This window comes from Crinia signifera, chromosome 5, assembly GCF_055691185.1.
Source record: "Crinia signifera chromosome 5, ASM5569118v1, whole genome shotgun sequence".
NCBI lineage: Eukaryota > Metazoa > Chordata > Amphibia > Anura > Myobatrachidae > Crinia > Crinia signifera.
This window is the reverse complement of record NC_139221.1, coordinates 191,063,211-191,079,475: the sequence shown is the minus strand read 5'-3', so window position 1 is coordinate 191,079,475 and position 16,265 is coordinate 191,063,211. Positions and strand designations below refer to the sequence as shown.

Here is a 16,265-nt window from a genome sequence, read left to right as displayed (position 1 = left end):
TTGCTTTTATAAAGATTTTTGAACACTTTTTAAAGATCTCCATTCCTCAGATTTCCATATATTTAAAAACTATAGATGTCAAAAATGTATCTTAAGCAGCAAATCTTTCCAGGGTAGTTACAGTTTCTTTTTGAAAGTGATTCAGTGAAGCTCCTGGATTGTTTTATTGGGGTGAATTAGAGCTAATACATTTTGTAATTAAAATAAATTAGCAAAACTAATGTAATTGTTTCATAGGTCATTAGTTCTTTATCTTCTTCTTGTTAGCAGAATTCTCTCTGTTTTCTATTAGTCGGTACACACGCAAATACACACACACACACACACACACGTTGGGATTATCAGGTATGGGGGGGGATGCTCTAACATCAACACCCCCTTACCGCCGCCCATCGCCAGCTACCGCAGACCTAATTATCGCATATGCGATAATTATCACAAAAGACAGCTCTTATGTTAAGAGCTGTCTTTTGCGTTGACCCGGTGATGAGAGGCGGGTTCCGGCGGCTCCCTCCTCCCTCTCTTACCCGGCTGGCTGGCTGCTGCTGCAGGGGGGGCTGGCTCTCCTCCTCCCTGCACCCGGATGTAAAGTGCAGGGAGGAGGAGGTCACAGGTCTGGGCAGCACAGCTCTGTGCTGCCCGGACACAGGTGGGGAGGGTCGGTGCGGGGCGGCGGTGGGTTTGCGTTAGAAGCCCATAAGCTTCTATGGGGCATCACCAGATTTTTCTGGCGATGCCCCCTGCCACTTAACCCAGTGGGGGATGCTTAGAGCATCCAAAAATGCAGTAAAAACCCTGATAACGGGATTTTTACCACATTTTTAGTTTAGAGAATCTCCCCCATAATCTTCCCTCTTTTTGTGATAGCCCTCTTCTCCCCACAATTCACTTTCTGCTCTTTCCTACTCAGCAACCTTTGCCCGCATACTCTCCTGCTGGTAATGATCATCTTCCTCTGGCCACCAGCCCATAGTAATATGCTGACTACTCCATTGCTACATACATCTAAGCTGTATTGTGTAATGTATTGTGGTGCTCTCTGTTAGCTGTACTTATTTTATGTTATTTATGTACTGTAATGTAATGTTAGGTTCTGTCTCCTTGTACTATGCCCTTTGTATGGATCTGTGAAACACTTGTGGCACCTTATAAATAAAACATAATAACAATAATAATATACCTTGTTATTAGCATTCAATCACAAATGGCCAGAAAGGCCATGGCATGCTGCCATTTTTAAAACTTTAAACAGTGTTAAGGCACTTGCACACTGGGCGATTTTGTGCTGAAAGTAGCTCAGTTTTGTTGTTTGAGCTGCTTTCAGCTTAAAAGCCGCCCAATATGTACAAGGCAGCAATGAGCGGTATTACCAGCAGATGAGCGTCCTGTTATGGAAAGTCGACAACCCCTGGGAAAATCACTTCAACGGGTGAAAATCACTCAGTGTGTATGTACTGAGTGATTTTCAGCCCAGTGATTTTCGTCATCATTGCTGTCCATACACGCTCATCACAATCACCCAGTGTGTATGGACCCTTAGTCCAGGAGAGCACAGAAGGTTATTTTCCATTTTTACATGATTTCAGATAGGATTCTCAAACATTTAAACTTCCCTTTTAATTTTATAAAGAATTGAGAAATTTGTAGTAGTATACAGATTTCAGTAATGGAATAGATAAATTGGGAATTAAGGCAGGGACTATGGGTGGTAAGATCAGGGCCGGTGCAAGGCACCGGAGCGCCCCAGGCGAGTCGGGGTGGGGGCGCCCTGGTGCCGGGGGGTGGGGGTACCTGTCCTGCGGCGCTGTGTATTTAAATCTGGCGGCGGAGGCAGCGGGGGTCCCTGCAGTCCATTAGAAATCACAAGCGCTATCCGCCGGGCTATGCGGAAGCGCTTCTAGTGTAAAAACACTGGCAGCACGCTGATTGGCTGAGATCAGCGTGCGCCGTGCTGCCAGAGTTTTCACACTAGAAGCGCTTCCGCATAGCCCGGCGGATAGCGCTCGTGATTTTTAATGGACTGCAGGGACCCCCGCTGCCTCCGCCGCCAGATTTAAATACACAGCGCCGTAGGACAGGTACCCGGGCGGCACAAAATGCCGCCCTCCAGTGGCCGGCGCCCTAGGCAAATGCCTAGATTTGCCTAGTGGTGGCGCCGGCCCTGGGTAAGATGAATCCATATTACATTCCTCCTTTAGTAAATGCAAATGGTCACATTTGGTCAAGATTATTGAGATCTAAGTTAAAGTTTCAAGGAGGCTTAAAGTATGTTTTTGGGATACTTTTAATTGCTCTACAATGACACACGGACACTTGGGAGGTAAATGAACAACATGCCTGATTTGGTTTTCAGTGGATTCCTGGTGGATTTGCAATCCACTAATTTACTAAACCTTACATGGAATACCGGAATCTGATGAAAATGCAGACTATAGAACTCTATAGAACATCAGCTCAGGAACAATTTTTTTTAATTACTTTTAATGTTTATGACAAAAACAAAGCCTGCACTGATCATAATGAGGTGTACAGTGCTTTAAATCTAGCACCGATTGACAGTGTTAAATCCACAGATTTGCTTCGGAATAGGGGTTTGAAATCTGATGTATGAAAATGAAAACTGATGGATAGTAAATTATGTTTTTATGACAGTTAGCTGCCTTTGATGTCAGTCTGTTTCCAATTGATAGCACATGCATTTTATACTAGTATTGCCTAAACAGTGTTGTCTAGTATATTTCTTCAGAATTAAGATGGCCTATACTGAACACTGTAATTCTGCCCCTGGTAACTTATTTACAGTGGGGAAAAAAGACACTAAAACCATATATTAAAATTAACTTACCAAACTTCTAGATCCTGGAATTCCTGGTTGTCCAGGTGGGCCTGGCGGGCCTGGGATGGCAACTGCTAGAATAGTGAAATGAATATGCTAAATATACACAATGATGGATTTATGTCACTGTAAATCACTTACAACTCTCGCAGTTTATTATTTGTACACAGTACTATTGTGTTCCAAAGAACATAGAAATATCCTAACCACATTTACTAAAAGGCTGATTCATACAAGTACGGGGGACGGGGGATGAGCAGGCGCTGCTGCCAGTGCTCAGTGCGCTGCCGTTGGTTCATTAGAAGGGGGGGATGGAAACCACTGGCTGGGCTGCTGCTGCTGACTTGACTTCCAGCAGGTGGGGGAAGGGGGGTTGGCGGGCGCTGATGGCTGAGCTCAGTGCACTGCCTCTGGTCCGTTGGGGGGGGGGGGGGGCACCACTGCCCACACTGGTGCTGACTTCCAGCAGGCAGCAGATTCAGAAGGGTGACAGGGGGTGAGGGCGGCAGGCAGGTCCGCCGCCCACCAATCATAATCTGTCACCTGCCCCTTCTCTGCCCCAGCCGTCCAATGACAGGCAGGAGGAACCGCCCCCCCTCTCTGCACCCTGTCAGTGGCAGCAGCATAATCCCGAGCACATAGCAGTCCCTATGTACTGTCTGTACATGCTGCTGTGTCCAACTACCCGCCTGTACATGCTGTTGTACCCCACTGCCCCCTAGAATATAACTCCTATATATTAGGCCAGATCTGTGTGTATAACGCTGGGCGGAGTTTCACTCACAGACTGACAGATCTGGCTAAATATATAGGAGATGAGATTATATCAGAAATTGTAGACCCCAGCGCTAAGAAATTATTCACTCATATTTTTGAGTGACCCCAAGGAGGAAGCAGGAATTCCTAGCTACCTGGCACACTTGTTTGTACCTTAAATCCTCATTGTATCTTACGAATGTGACCTGAGAGTCACATTTCCTCCTGACTGAGCTTCTGCTATTGTGCCTGCAGAGGGATTGCATGTCTGTTATATAATGTTTTTATCTGCATGTTAGGGCTTCCAACTCTTCCCACCTTCCCATTTTTTGTGTAATGTCTTTGCTCTTGTGTCTTTGTTCCCTTTGTTTTCTTACATGTTTTGCTTGATATACTGTATACTAGGCTTTTTTGAAAACTATTTTTGTGGATTTTTTTTATGCTCAGTCCATGTTTGATACAGTTTGAAGATACTCATGAGTCTGGATATGTATACACTCAACATTTGTCAGTAATAAAACAACTGATGCTGAATCAGGCCCACAGTTCTGTATGTAAGAAAATATTGAAATATTTCTATCACACATTATATAATTTTGTTATTGAGGGATGTTGTCTTTACTGTTATATTTTGTAGTCAAAATCAAGTTGTTAAAAAAATTACAGACACATTCTAAATGCAAAAATATTTATTAATCTAAGATAACTCGCTGTTTCAAGATTGGCTGCCAGAAAAGAAGATTCAGTCATTGCAACATGATAATTGATACATCTTTTTACAGTTTGGTAATGTTTCCTTGACATTTCATTCATCCTGTCACATTGAAGTTTTAGTGACTATCTACTAATGTAAGGTGTTTGGATGTATGTATAATCATACCAAGTTAAAAAAAACACAAAATATAAACTTACCAAAATTCATTCTATTTCTATCTGTATTTCTTAGAACCGCTTTTAATTTCTTTAAATTTGTTTATGCTTATAATTTTCCTATACTATTAATACTTAAAAAAATGCATTTATTGAAAAAACGTATTGCTTGTATTGTATACTGAATTTTAGTTTATGACTTGAAATTTAATTTGTTTGTGCACAGCCTTTAATTTCTTTTAGAACTGTCAATGTCAAGTTTCTGTTCTCACAGCAAAGTTTTTTATTAATGCTTTTATAAATATATAAAGCACTTGAGAGCATAATTAAGTGAAAGAATGATAAATGGTTTAGAACACAGCAATTCCTGCATGCCTCTAATACAGCAATTACTGTAGGTTTCTGTCTGCCTATCACGTAATTTAATACAATACCAATGTTCATATAAAATCTATAGTGACCGTTGCATGAAAGTATTACCTTTGTTATCATTGTATTTATTTAGAATTGATTTTAAGAAGGGCACTGTTAACTGCATTAAAAAAAAAAAACATATATATTCTTGAACTAACTAGTATGCCGATTATTTTTTGCAAATAAACTGGTGGTTATAGAAAAATAAACAAGACATTACATGCTGCAATTTATAAAAAATAAACATGCTAATTAGTGTCAAATAACTATTTATTTGAAGTACATCAAAGCCCTACAGTACTTAGTCAGCATCTAAAACTATGGGGGTGTATGCAATCCCCTGCTGCTCTTTCCCACAGGGTAAATAGCGGTGGATGCCTATTCAATGCTGTCTTTCCCAACAGCATTGAAGATGCATCTCGGCAGAATGAACCCATCTTTAAAAGCTGTCTGCCCCGATCTGTCGAGAACGGCCATGGATTGTGGAGCTCACTGCTGGAACTCGAGGATCCACGGCCATTTCTCATGGCTACACCCCTTTTTGCCAATTGGCAGGCGGCACATTGAATCCCGCCTGCCGATTTGTTGTTGAGCAAATCGCAAATGGGCCAGGATCACGGCTGTTCTGAAGGACTAACAGTCGTGATAGGGGATTGAATACCCCCTTTTGTATAAAACATACTACTGTACCTCTCATGGGCAATGTAAAGTAAATATAAATGTGAGTACACTGATATGCCTTGTAAATGAAAATACTGTAGCAAGTTTAAGTTTCAGTGCTGGGAGTTATGTGTGGTAGCTCTGTTAAGTAAAATCAACAGGTCAAGTGTTAGAGAAAAGGTTAATGTATGGTAGAATGATTATCCTAGATAGCTCTAGAGATGAGCGGGTCCGGATCTTCGGGATCCGACAGATCCGAATATCGCGATCCGAGTCTGTATCCGAGCCGGCTCGGGAGTTCCCGCCTAAATTCCGGACCGAAAACGAGGCAAAACGTCATCATCGCGCTGTCGGATTCTCGCGGGATCTGGATTCTATATAAGACGCACAGGCGCCCCGCCATCTTTACTCCAGCATAGGAGAGGGAAGAGGGTGGTTGTGCTCTGTGCTGTGTGCTTTGCTATAATAATAATATATTATTTTGCTGCTGCTCACTCGATTAGGGTCTGCAGGGGCTGCTGTACACAAGTCCAGTGTACAGGGGCTGCAGTGGCCAGTGTACAAGGGGCTGTACAGGGGCTGTGTTCAGTGTGTTAGGGCTTGTGTCCAGTGTGACAGGGCCTGTGTACAGTGTGACAGGGTCTGTGTCCAGTGTACAGGGTTTGTGTCCAGTGTACAGGGGTTGTGTCCAGTGTACAGGGGCTGTGTCCAGTGTACAGGGGCTGTGTCCAGTGTACAGGGGCTGTGTACAGGGGCTGTGCCCAGTGTACAGGGGTTGTGTACAGGAGCTGTGTACAGGAGCTGTGTCCAGGGGCAGTGTCCAGTGTACAGGGGCTGTGTACAGGGGTTGTGTCCAGTGTGACAGGGCCTGTGTCCAGTGTGACAGGGGCTGTGTCCAGTGTACAGGGGCTGTGTCCAGTGTACAGGGGCTGTGTACAGGGGCTGTGTACAGGGGTTGTGTCCAGTGTCCAGGGGCTGTGTCCAGGGGCAGTGTCCAGTGTGACGGCTGTGTCCAGTGTACAGGAGCTGTGTCCAGGGGCTGTGTCCATTGTCCAGGGGCTGTGTCCAGTGCGACGGCTGTGTCCAGTGTACAGGAGCTGTGTCCAGAGGCTGTGTCCATTGTCCAGGGGCTGTGTCCAGTGTCCAGGGGCAGTGTCTAGGGGCTTTGTCCAGGGGCAGTGTCCAGTATCCAAGGGCTGTGTCCAGTGTAAAGTAAGAAAAATAAATAAAAGTAATAAATAAAATATAAAAAACATTTTTGGAGGATGATGGAGGAGGAAATAGTGGGAGATCAGCAACCTGATAGAAGTGCTGAAGCTGCTACCACCAGTCATGACAAGGCCGATACCTCTTTGTATTTTTTGCTTTTTGGAGCATTTCTCTTTTTTTGGGATAGTTTATTAAACTGCCACCCTGTTTGCCGCTCTGTTTCCAAGATGTGCCAGGTTGGAAGTGTAAGGTCCACATGTATGTGATGCCCACTGCTGTCGCTTAGCTTAGTCATCCAGCTACCTCGGTATACCCTTTTGGCCCAACTACAGTAAATGAAAACAATTTTGTAAGCTGTGAAGTGATCAAAATTGACTAGAAATGAGTGGAAACTAATGTTATTGAGGTCAATAATACTTTAGGGGCAAAAACAAGCCCAAATTCTGTTATTTTAGCCATTTTTTGCATTTTTTCATAAAAATCCAGATCCAAAACCAAAACCCACAAGGGTGGTTTTGCCAAAACCAATCCAGATCCAAAACACGAAGGGAGATCCAGATCCAAAACCAAAACCCGAAAAAGTGGCCGCCGCACATCTCTAGATCAATTATTTTAATTGAGGATGAAATAGTAGTTTTAGCTCAGAGCTTGAGGTGAAGGCGTGTATATATATACTACAATCAATGTAAGAATGTAAGAATGTCTTTGAGATGCAAATAGGTTTATACATTACTCTTAAATTAAACATTCAAATGAAGAAAGTTATATTATTATGACAAACCTGAGCCATATATTGAAGGAGGACTAGGTGGCCCAGGTGGACCAGGTGGCCCAGGTGGGCCCATTATACCATACCCAGGAGGTCCTGGAAGTCCAGGCACTCCAGGAGGACCTTGTGGTCCAACAACAGAATCTCCTTTTGGTCCCTATAGAAACATGGGAGTAATTAGAAACGTATATTATGTATGTATGAGGAAACATAACACATTGCTTTATATAACACATATAACTTATATCGAAACATCAGTACAATATAATGGACAATGACATATGCTATTTGGTGTGTGATACCTAATACACATGGGTGCTGATAAGACATGTGTATCTTATGTTTATATTACCTTATATAAGGAATACTAGGATATATTTTCAAGCACTTATTAAACAAACACGGACGTTTTGAGCGATTTTCAGCTGAAAGTCGCCTAGTATGTATGCCCCACCGACAGCCGACTGGTGATGATGCGCGCTCCCGCATCATCGCCAGCGAGGTGGATCATCTGCTGGTTTTACAAGCATGAGTGTACTAGGTGTGTAAGCAGCACGGGCTGAAAGATGATACACTTTCAGCCCGGCTGACCGCCCTGCTCCCTCCCTCCCTCCTCCCCAAGCTCACTAGTACCCGCTGTGCCACCCTGCTCGTCAGCGCCACACCGCTCATCAGCCTCACCCCGCCCCCCCATCCTGCTCAGCACGGAGCCTTGGCCACCAATGTTATAAGACAGTAATATATACATATATGTATATATTAGTGGCACCACTGGGTACCAATGAGGGTTTATAACCCACTAATATATACATTGCTGGCACAAGCCAGCAATGTATATATTACTGGCACCACTGAGCACCAATGATGATTTGCAGTATTAGCCAGTAATATATACATTGCTGGCACAGGCCCACAGTGCAAAACACCTGTCATCTATGTTTACCCCTAAATCCTTTTTCACTGCAGAGCTCCCCATATTAAAATGTATTTAACTACCATGTTAATTTTTGCTTTCATAATGAACCACTTTGCATTTAGCTACGTTAAATCACATCTTTCACCTATCTGTCCATTTTTATAGTTTAATTAAGTCATTTTGCAGTGCTCCCACATCCCCTCCTGAGTTAATTTCCTTATTCAGTTTTGTGTCATCTGCAAATACAGGCCATCACCTATATCGTTTATGAATATATTAAACAATGTGGGTTATCACAAAACTGTTTGAGTGTCTGCCAGTACATATGTCTGTTATTTTTTGGTACTTGTTTCCTAGCACGGCGCCAGCGATAAAAATTGTATCCATCAGGTGCTAAAAAATCACGTCGATCGCATCTCATGCAACCAAATCTCATGCGATGCGATCGACACGATTTTTACATTGGCCCCAATGTTAAATGCCCCCCAGACCCCAATTTAAATTGTATCCCCACCCTGATGGGTCAAATGCCCCCCCCCCCCATTGTTAACGCCACCCCACGATGAATGCCAACCCGAATGCCAACTCAATAGCCCTAAAATCGCGTCAGTCGCGTCCATCGCATACCTTAAGTTAAGGTATGCGATCACCCACGACGGGCGCCGTGCTAGGAAACAAGTACCAATTTTTTTTAAATATGACACTTGGGTACTTGTGTAGTTTCACGGCGCCACTAGATAGGATACTAGATAGGATACGATTTAGTATGCGATTTGACATAAGATATCGCATAAGATATAGTATAAGATTTACTATCCATTTCATTACCCCACTATCCACTAGGGCGTGGAGTTGATTTTATATAGCGCAGCGAGCCACCGAGCCCGAAGCGTGGCGAGCGCAGCGAGCCCCGCGAGGGGACACGGATGTTGTTTCAAAGCAAGTCACCAATATTGCATGCCATTTGCATGCAATTCCATAAAATACATTCCGTGTACCCTCGCGGGGCTCACTGCGCTCGCCACACTTTGGGCTCAGTGGCTCGCTGCGCTCGCCACGCTATATAAAATCAACTCCACGCCCTAGTGGATAGTGGGGTAATGAAATGGACAGTAAATCTTATACTATATCTTATGCGATATCTTATGTCAAATCGCATACTAAATCGTATCCTATCTAGTATCCTATCTATCCTATCTAGTGGCACCGTGAAACTACACAAGTACCGACACTTGCATATTGTATGTGACTGAGTCTGTATATGGAGCAGAAAAAAACTTGTAAAAAAGCTGTGGCTTCTACATTGTAAGTTTGTAACTGTTTGTGTACAGTTACACAGACTCCGTGGCACCAAGAAAGAGGGGGAGGGGTACTAAGTCCCTCGGCCCAGGTTTGATGGAGGGGCATAGTGATACCCCCATTACCAGGCAGCAGCAGCAGCTCTTCTCAACCCAACACATGCTGCTGTGTGAAGAAGAAGCATATTTTGGCAAAAAAAAAAAAAATTGGCAGATGCTAGAAGATTCTCATGTGACCAAGAGCAGTTGTTTGGTGTGACTGCTGCAAAGATGTGTGCGGAAACATTTGTAGTTAGACATTATTCCTATTGAAACAATGCAATCAGAATGTTTTCTTGGAAAAGCTTTACTCACCTGTTCACCTGGTCTGCCTGGGGATCCAGGTGGAGGGTGCATGAAATAACCATTGTTGGAATCACCCTTTTCCCCTTTTTCCCCCTGGAAAATAAAAATCAATGAGTGTAAATTGTGTACAGTATACACTACATATTGACAAGTATACAGTAGACTTCTTCCTCTTCTTACGCAATTATCAATATCATTTTCAAGTACCCCCAACTGGTATAAAGCATACCCCAGTTTGGAAACCACTGGCTAAGTGGATGCATGGAAGTGATTCAACTTATGGGCTTGTTACTTGGAAGAAGAAGCTCCACCTGCTATACAGCTGGTGTAAGTTTCTAAGAAACATCTAAACACACATCAATATGTATTCCAGTGTCTATTGAAGCTGCAAGTGGTTTCCTCAGACCTTATACACTACTGTTCAAAAGTTTGGGGTCACACAGACAATTTTGTGTTTTACGCAAAAACTGACTTTTATTTATCAAATGAGTTGCAAAATGAATAGAACATATAGTCAAGATATTGGCAAGGTTAGAAATAATGATTTTTATTTGAAATAATAATTTTGTCCTTTTGTCAAATAATGCTCTTTTTGCAGCAATTACAGCATTGCAGAACTTTGACATTCTAGCTGTTAATTTGTTGAGGTAATCTGAAGAAATTTCACCCCACGCTTCTTGGAGCACCTCCCAAATTGGATTGGCTTGATGGGCACTTCTTGCATACCATAGAGTCAAGCTGCTCCCACCACAGCTCAATGGGGTTGAGATCTGGTTACTGCACTGGCCACTCCATTACAGACAGAATACCATCTGCCTGCTTCTTCAATAAGTAGTTCTTGCATGATTTGGAGGTGTGCTTTGGATCATTGTCCTGTTTGAGGAGTGATAGCCTCCCTTATTCAAAAACCCTCTTACCTTGTACAAATCTCCCACTTTACCAGCACCAAAGCAGCCCCAGTCCATCACATTACATTTACCATGCTTGACTGATGGCGCCAGGCACTCTACCAGCATCTTTCACTTGCTCTGTGTCTCACAAATGCTCTTCTGTGTGATCCAAACACCTCAAACTTTGGAAAAAAGTGCTATGGTCAGACAAATCAATCTTCTGCTGTCCTATGTCTGTGTTCTTTTGCCCATATTAATCGTTTCCTTTTATTGGCCAGTCTCACATATGGCTTTTTCTTTGCCAATCTGCCTAGAAGGCCAACATCCTGGAGTTACCTCTTCACAGTAGACACTGGTGTTTTGCAGTTACCATTTAATGAAGCTGTCAGTTGAGGATCTATGAGGTGTCTATTTCTCAAATTTTGAAAGTATAATCAAACCCACAAATATGATGCTCCATGTCACAGGCAGGTTTTGTGGATCCACTCTGGGTGGATGTTCTGAGATGGGTTGGTCAGTAGGTTTAATTTCAGCAGGACAAATATACTGTCTTCACATAGATGGAACAACAAAGGTGTTGGCTCGACCTACAAATGGAGGCACAGAGTCTAACTGAGTAGCGGTTTTCACCAGGGACCCCTGCAAGGAGGTTTGGATTTGTCACGTCTACTCAGCAGGTCGCGGCACTCTGCAGGGAGTACCCTTGTGGCCCCTGGTTATGCGATGGAGACAAGTGAACTCACAATGGAGGATTACTAATCACTGGAGTAACCGAGGTCCAGATGGAGTCTGTCCATGGAAGACCTGCAGAGTCCAATAACAGATCACTATAGACAGCTCACTTTAGCAAAGAACTGAAAATAGACTAGATAACTAAAAGTCCTAAGGAAAACAAGAAATGCCTAACTGGCAAATGAAGATAACTTGCTTTGAAGGAGTAACTAAACGAAACTTGATAACTGAAGCTCCGAAGGGAAAACCAAGGAATGCCTAGCCGGCAACTGACATAGCGCACCTGGTGAAATAGTAAATCTTGGATTTGCTAACTTAAGCTCCAAAAAGAAGCCAAGAAATACATAACTGGCAAATTAATATAACACACTCTGGCAATATAACTGGATGATGACTTGATAACTGAATCTCCAAAGTTCCTAAATCGGCAGGACGAGATAACCAGAGGCAAAACTACAGTGAGAAATCAGACCAAGCAGCTGGATGGATGGCAGGGACCCGAGCAGCGAAAACTGGGAGCAAACTGCAGCAAATACCCTCAAGCAGGATTCCAGAAAGTTGCACCAGTAACATGGTGAAGTGCTGCCATAGGTCCAGACCTCCAGCAGAGGTCAGAAATTAGCCGGAACCGGAAGTTCCACCCAAAAGCAAGATGGCGGCACCCATGTCTGGAGCCAATGGTGGACCCTCACTGCACCCATTGGGAGACTGCCGCCACTGTCTGACACCCGCCGGAGAGCCTCGACCACATGTACAGGGACAGAAGACGCCGGATGGGTGAGTATGCGGGACCCCCTTTCTTAGGATGGACCATGACTCTCCAGATATTCAACTAGCTTAAAGGAAGGCCAGTTTTATAGCTTCTCTAACAAGCAAACCCCATTTTTATCTATGCTGACATAATTGCACAAGGGGTTTCTAATAATCCATTAGTCTTCTAATGTGTTTAGCAAACACAATGTACTATTAGAACATTGGAGTGATGGTTGCTGGAAATAGGCCTCTATACATCTATGTAGATATTCCTCTATACATCTATGTAGATATTCCTCTAAAAACCAGACATTTGCAGTTACTATAGTCATTTACTTCTAAGTGACCCCAAACTTTTGAAAATAAAATTAGTAACTGCAGATGTCAAATCCCTGTATTCTATAATAGAGCACCAAAAAGGGATTGAAGCATTGACTAAAGCGCTCAGTAGTAGTGATTTGGATGACACACTACAAATATTTTTAATTAATGGAGTACGTTACATTTTAGAGAATAACTATTTTGCTTTTAACAGAAATTTTTATCTTCAGAATGTTGGCACCGCTATGGGCACCAGGTTCGCCCCCAGTTATGCGAACATCTTCATGGGGCAGTGGGAGGAGGATGTCATCTGGAACCACTGCCTTTTTGGGGCGAACCTGGTGCTATGGAAAAGATACATAGACGATGTCATTTTTATTTGGAGTGGTGGGGAAGAACTTTTAAATGAATTTTTTATCTATTTAAATACCAACCTATTAAACATAGAGTTTTCATTTGAATCCAGCAGAAGTTCAATAAATTTCCTGGATGTATCAGTGTATGTGGAAAATTGCCGGTCACTTACAAAAAATTATAGTAAGCCTACGGATTCAAGTGCCTACATCCAGGCTAATAGTTGTCATCACCCTGACTGGCTACGGTCAATCCCTGAAGGCCAGTTCAGGAGGCTCAGAAGAAATTGCAGCACTGTAAGCACATATAAAGAACAGGCTGCAATAATGGAAAATAAATTTATCTCTTCTGGATATGATGAAGACAAATTAAAACTGATTAATACCAAAGTTACGCATCTAGACAGAGAAAGTTTATTAAAACCCAAGGAGAAACCTGCTGAAAATGGCAATACACGATTTGAATGGTCATTTGTGACCACATATAGCAGTCAGACCAAACTGCTTGAAAAGTCACTTAAAAAGCATTGGGGAGTGCTACAAAAGGATCCCGTGATAGGGAAATTAATACCAGAGCAACCCAAATGTATCTATAAAAGAGCACCTACAATTAGAACAAGCCTGGTCAGAAGTGCCGCCCCTCCAACTAGGCCTATGACAACCATCAAATCAAAGGGCTTTTTCAGGTGTGGATTGTGCCTTGGTTGTAGGGGAATACCAGGCAATTCCTCTAAAATCAATGAGGTCACCATAAACAATAACAACTTTAAAATAAGGGATTTTGTTACTTGTAACAGCAGTAATGTAGTGTATGCCATTGGTGGCAAATGTGACCTGTGGTACATAGGCCGTACATCAAGACCACTTAAGACCCGGATCAGCGAACACCTGAGAAATATAAAGAAAGGTGTCACAACACACGCGCTGTCCGAACATTTTAGGGTCAAGCATAACAGCTGTCCCTCTGGGATTAAATGTTTTTGTGGTTTTAGGCAAATAAAAACAAATTGGAGACAGCGGGACCTGGCTAGTAGGTTAGCCAAAGCAGAAATGCAGACTATTTACGATTTGAATACACTGAGTCCAGCTGGCCTCAATGCAGACTTAGAAATCAAATGGTTTCTATGAAGTAAATGTCCTATGATGATCTGTGTATCTCCGTGTTTTTAATCCGAATACTGATTTCACTCTGTCTTTTATCATTTATTGTTTAATAGGTTTGAATATCAGGCATAGAATTCCGGCAGGCGTTACCTAGCAACGAGATGTTTACATCATATGCGGCTACAGGGGGATGAAATACCGATTAACACCACCTTCAATATGATTGGATGAAGGTGAAACCGGTAGTGACGTATCGGCACCCTGGACCCTGTGAAAAACAAGATATACATGATGCCGCAGAGTAAACTTAGAGACACGCCTGGCCGGATATGACGCATTGACTCCCGGCGTGCTGCTGCGTCAGACACCGTGGTAGCCATAGAAACCCTGGAAGCCGGAAACGGCTGGACAGGAAGTCCTGCGCCGCAGCGGGGGACTATGGGACTTGTAGGCATACGATTCTGATTAGAAGTCCAGCTGCGGCGCGGGAATCTCAATGGTATTTAAAGAGCTTACGTGCATTTGAACAGGACACCTTGAAAAAGTCCCCATAAGGGGAAGAAACGCGTTGGTGATCTGCACTAGAGCTACCTTGAAGCAAGGAGGGACCGGGAGGAACTCGTGGTGATGAGCCCAGCAGTTATACACGTTGGATTGTGACTCTCACATGCGTTTGTGGAACTGCCTAAACAGCTAGTTCCCTTTGGATCCGGTAATTACCCTCCATTATTGCCCGCAAGGATTGAACTATTTTAAAGTGGAAAAACTTATTGATGTGCCCACATTGTTTTTTTTTTTAGCATAAGCATATGCCGTATATGAATGTTTTATATGTATTAAATGAAGTTGTTTGAACGTACTTCACTATCATATATCATTTCTTATCCTCACATGTTACCCGCTGCATGGGAGAAAAACCTGTGACTACCTGTGAATATTCCAAGCGCTGGCTAAGTCTTATTCCAATTTTTTGTTATTGGTGTTTTGAAAATAAATGTACATTCAGATTTATCTATATTCAGTCAGGGAAGTCAAAAACTCAGACTGGAATGTTTAAATCCAGGAGGAGTGACATGTCCTTACTCCCACAACATGTAAAAAGAATACTGATCATGGTGCCATGAAGTACACAGAGCATAGGGATGGCTCTGATATGGGAGTAATCAGTGCAACTACCACCCTTCATGCTATGCCACTGACCTCCACAATTCCACCCTATGCCACTCTGACCTCCTCACATACTTCTCAGAAACGTGTTGGGTTGTCATCATGTTCCTAAGCCTTCTTCTAAATCCAACATTTTGCAATTATCATGACTAATACTACTCCCCTTCACCCTGATAACTACTGTGCAGCTTGTGACTACTGGCTACACACTGAATCTGTGCAGGGAGCTTGTTAGAACACCACGGGAGGGAGGTGTCCGGCTGCTGCCTACTTCTCCTGAGGAAGCCGCTAAGAGGATACCAAGGCGGAGAAACGCGTTGAGAGGGGACACTTAGGCTGCCAACAACATCTGGCTGATGAATTGATCTCGGATATGACCGAATGTTAATGGTCAGAGAAATTCACAGTTGATAACAAGCCATCTGCATGACCCCCCGATTACAAATAAGTATACCACGATAAATGTGCACATTTGTGTGGGGACTTGAACTCAGTACTAACCTACTAACTGGCTCTGTATATGAGCAAAAAACCTGCAATTGCATACTGAATTAACAAGCTTAACCAGCACCAGTTAAATGGGGGGAGTTCTTAATGTTATGTGTGTGTAAGTCTTGTCTGTCTATTTTTGACTGTGATAACATGTATAATTGCAATTCTTAATTAAATATTTTTATATTCAGTACAGCGCTGCTCCTATTTTCCTTTTGTTCGGCTGCTGTAGCCTGCATGTAATGTGAACTATCTTCCCTCCCCCACATGCCTCAGCCCACTAATATCAGCCTGTCCCTGATGTTTTTCATGGAGAAAAGTGGCCTCTCTGCTGCTCTTCTTGAATCCAGTCCATCATCCAAAAGTCTTTGTCTCACTGT

The 16,265-nt window shown here is 43.0% G+C and overlaps 1 protein-coding gene across 7 annotated transcripts in view; it reads right to left on the bottom strand.

Moving 5' to 3' along the window:
- The window catches only part of COL15A1 (collagen type XV alpha 1 chain), a 537,229-nt gene that overhangs the window by 53,506 nt on the left and 467,458 nt on the right, over positions 1 to 16,265 (bottom strand). For 6 of the 7 annotated variants that reach the window (XM_083188349.1, XM_083188345.1, XM_083188348.1 and 3 more), the window contains 3 exons: positions 10,083 to 10,166; positions 7,527 to 7,671; positions 2,846 to 2,910 (listed from right to left, as the gene is read on the bottom strand). In XM_083188349.1, the coding sequence (XP_083044475.1) occupies positions 2,846 to 2,910; positions 7,527 to 7,671; positions 10,083 to 10,166 (294 nt within the window). The remainder of the gene's footprint in view (positions 1 to 2,845; positions 2,911 to 7,526; positions 7,672 to 10,082; positions 10,167 to 16,265) is intronic. The other variant, XM_083188346.1, reaches the window with a different exon arrangement.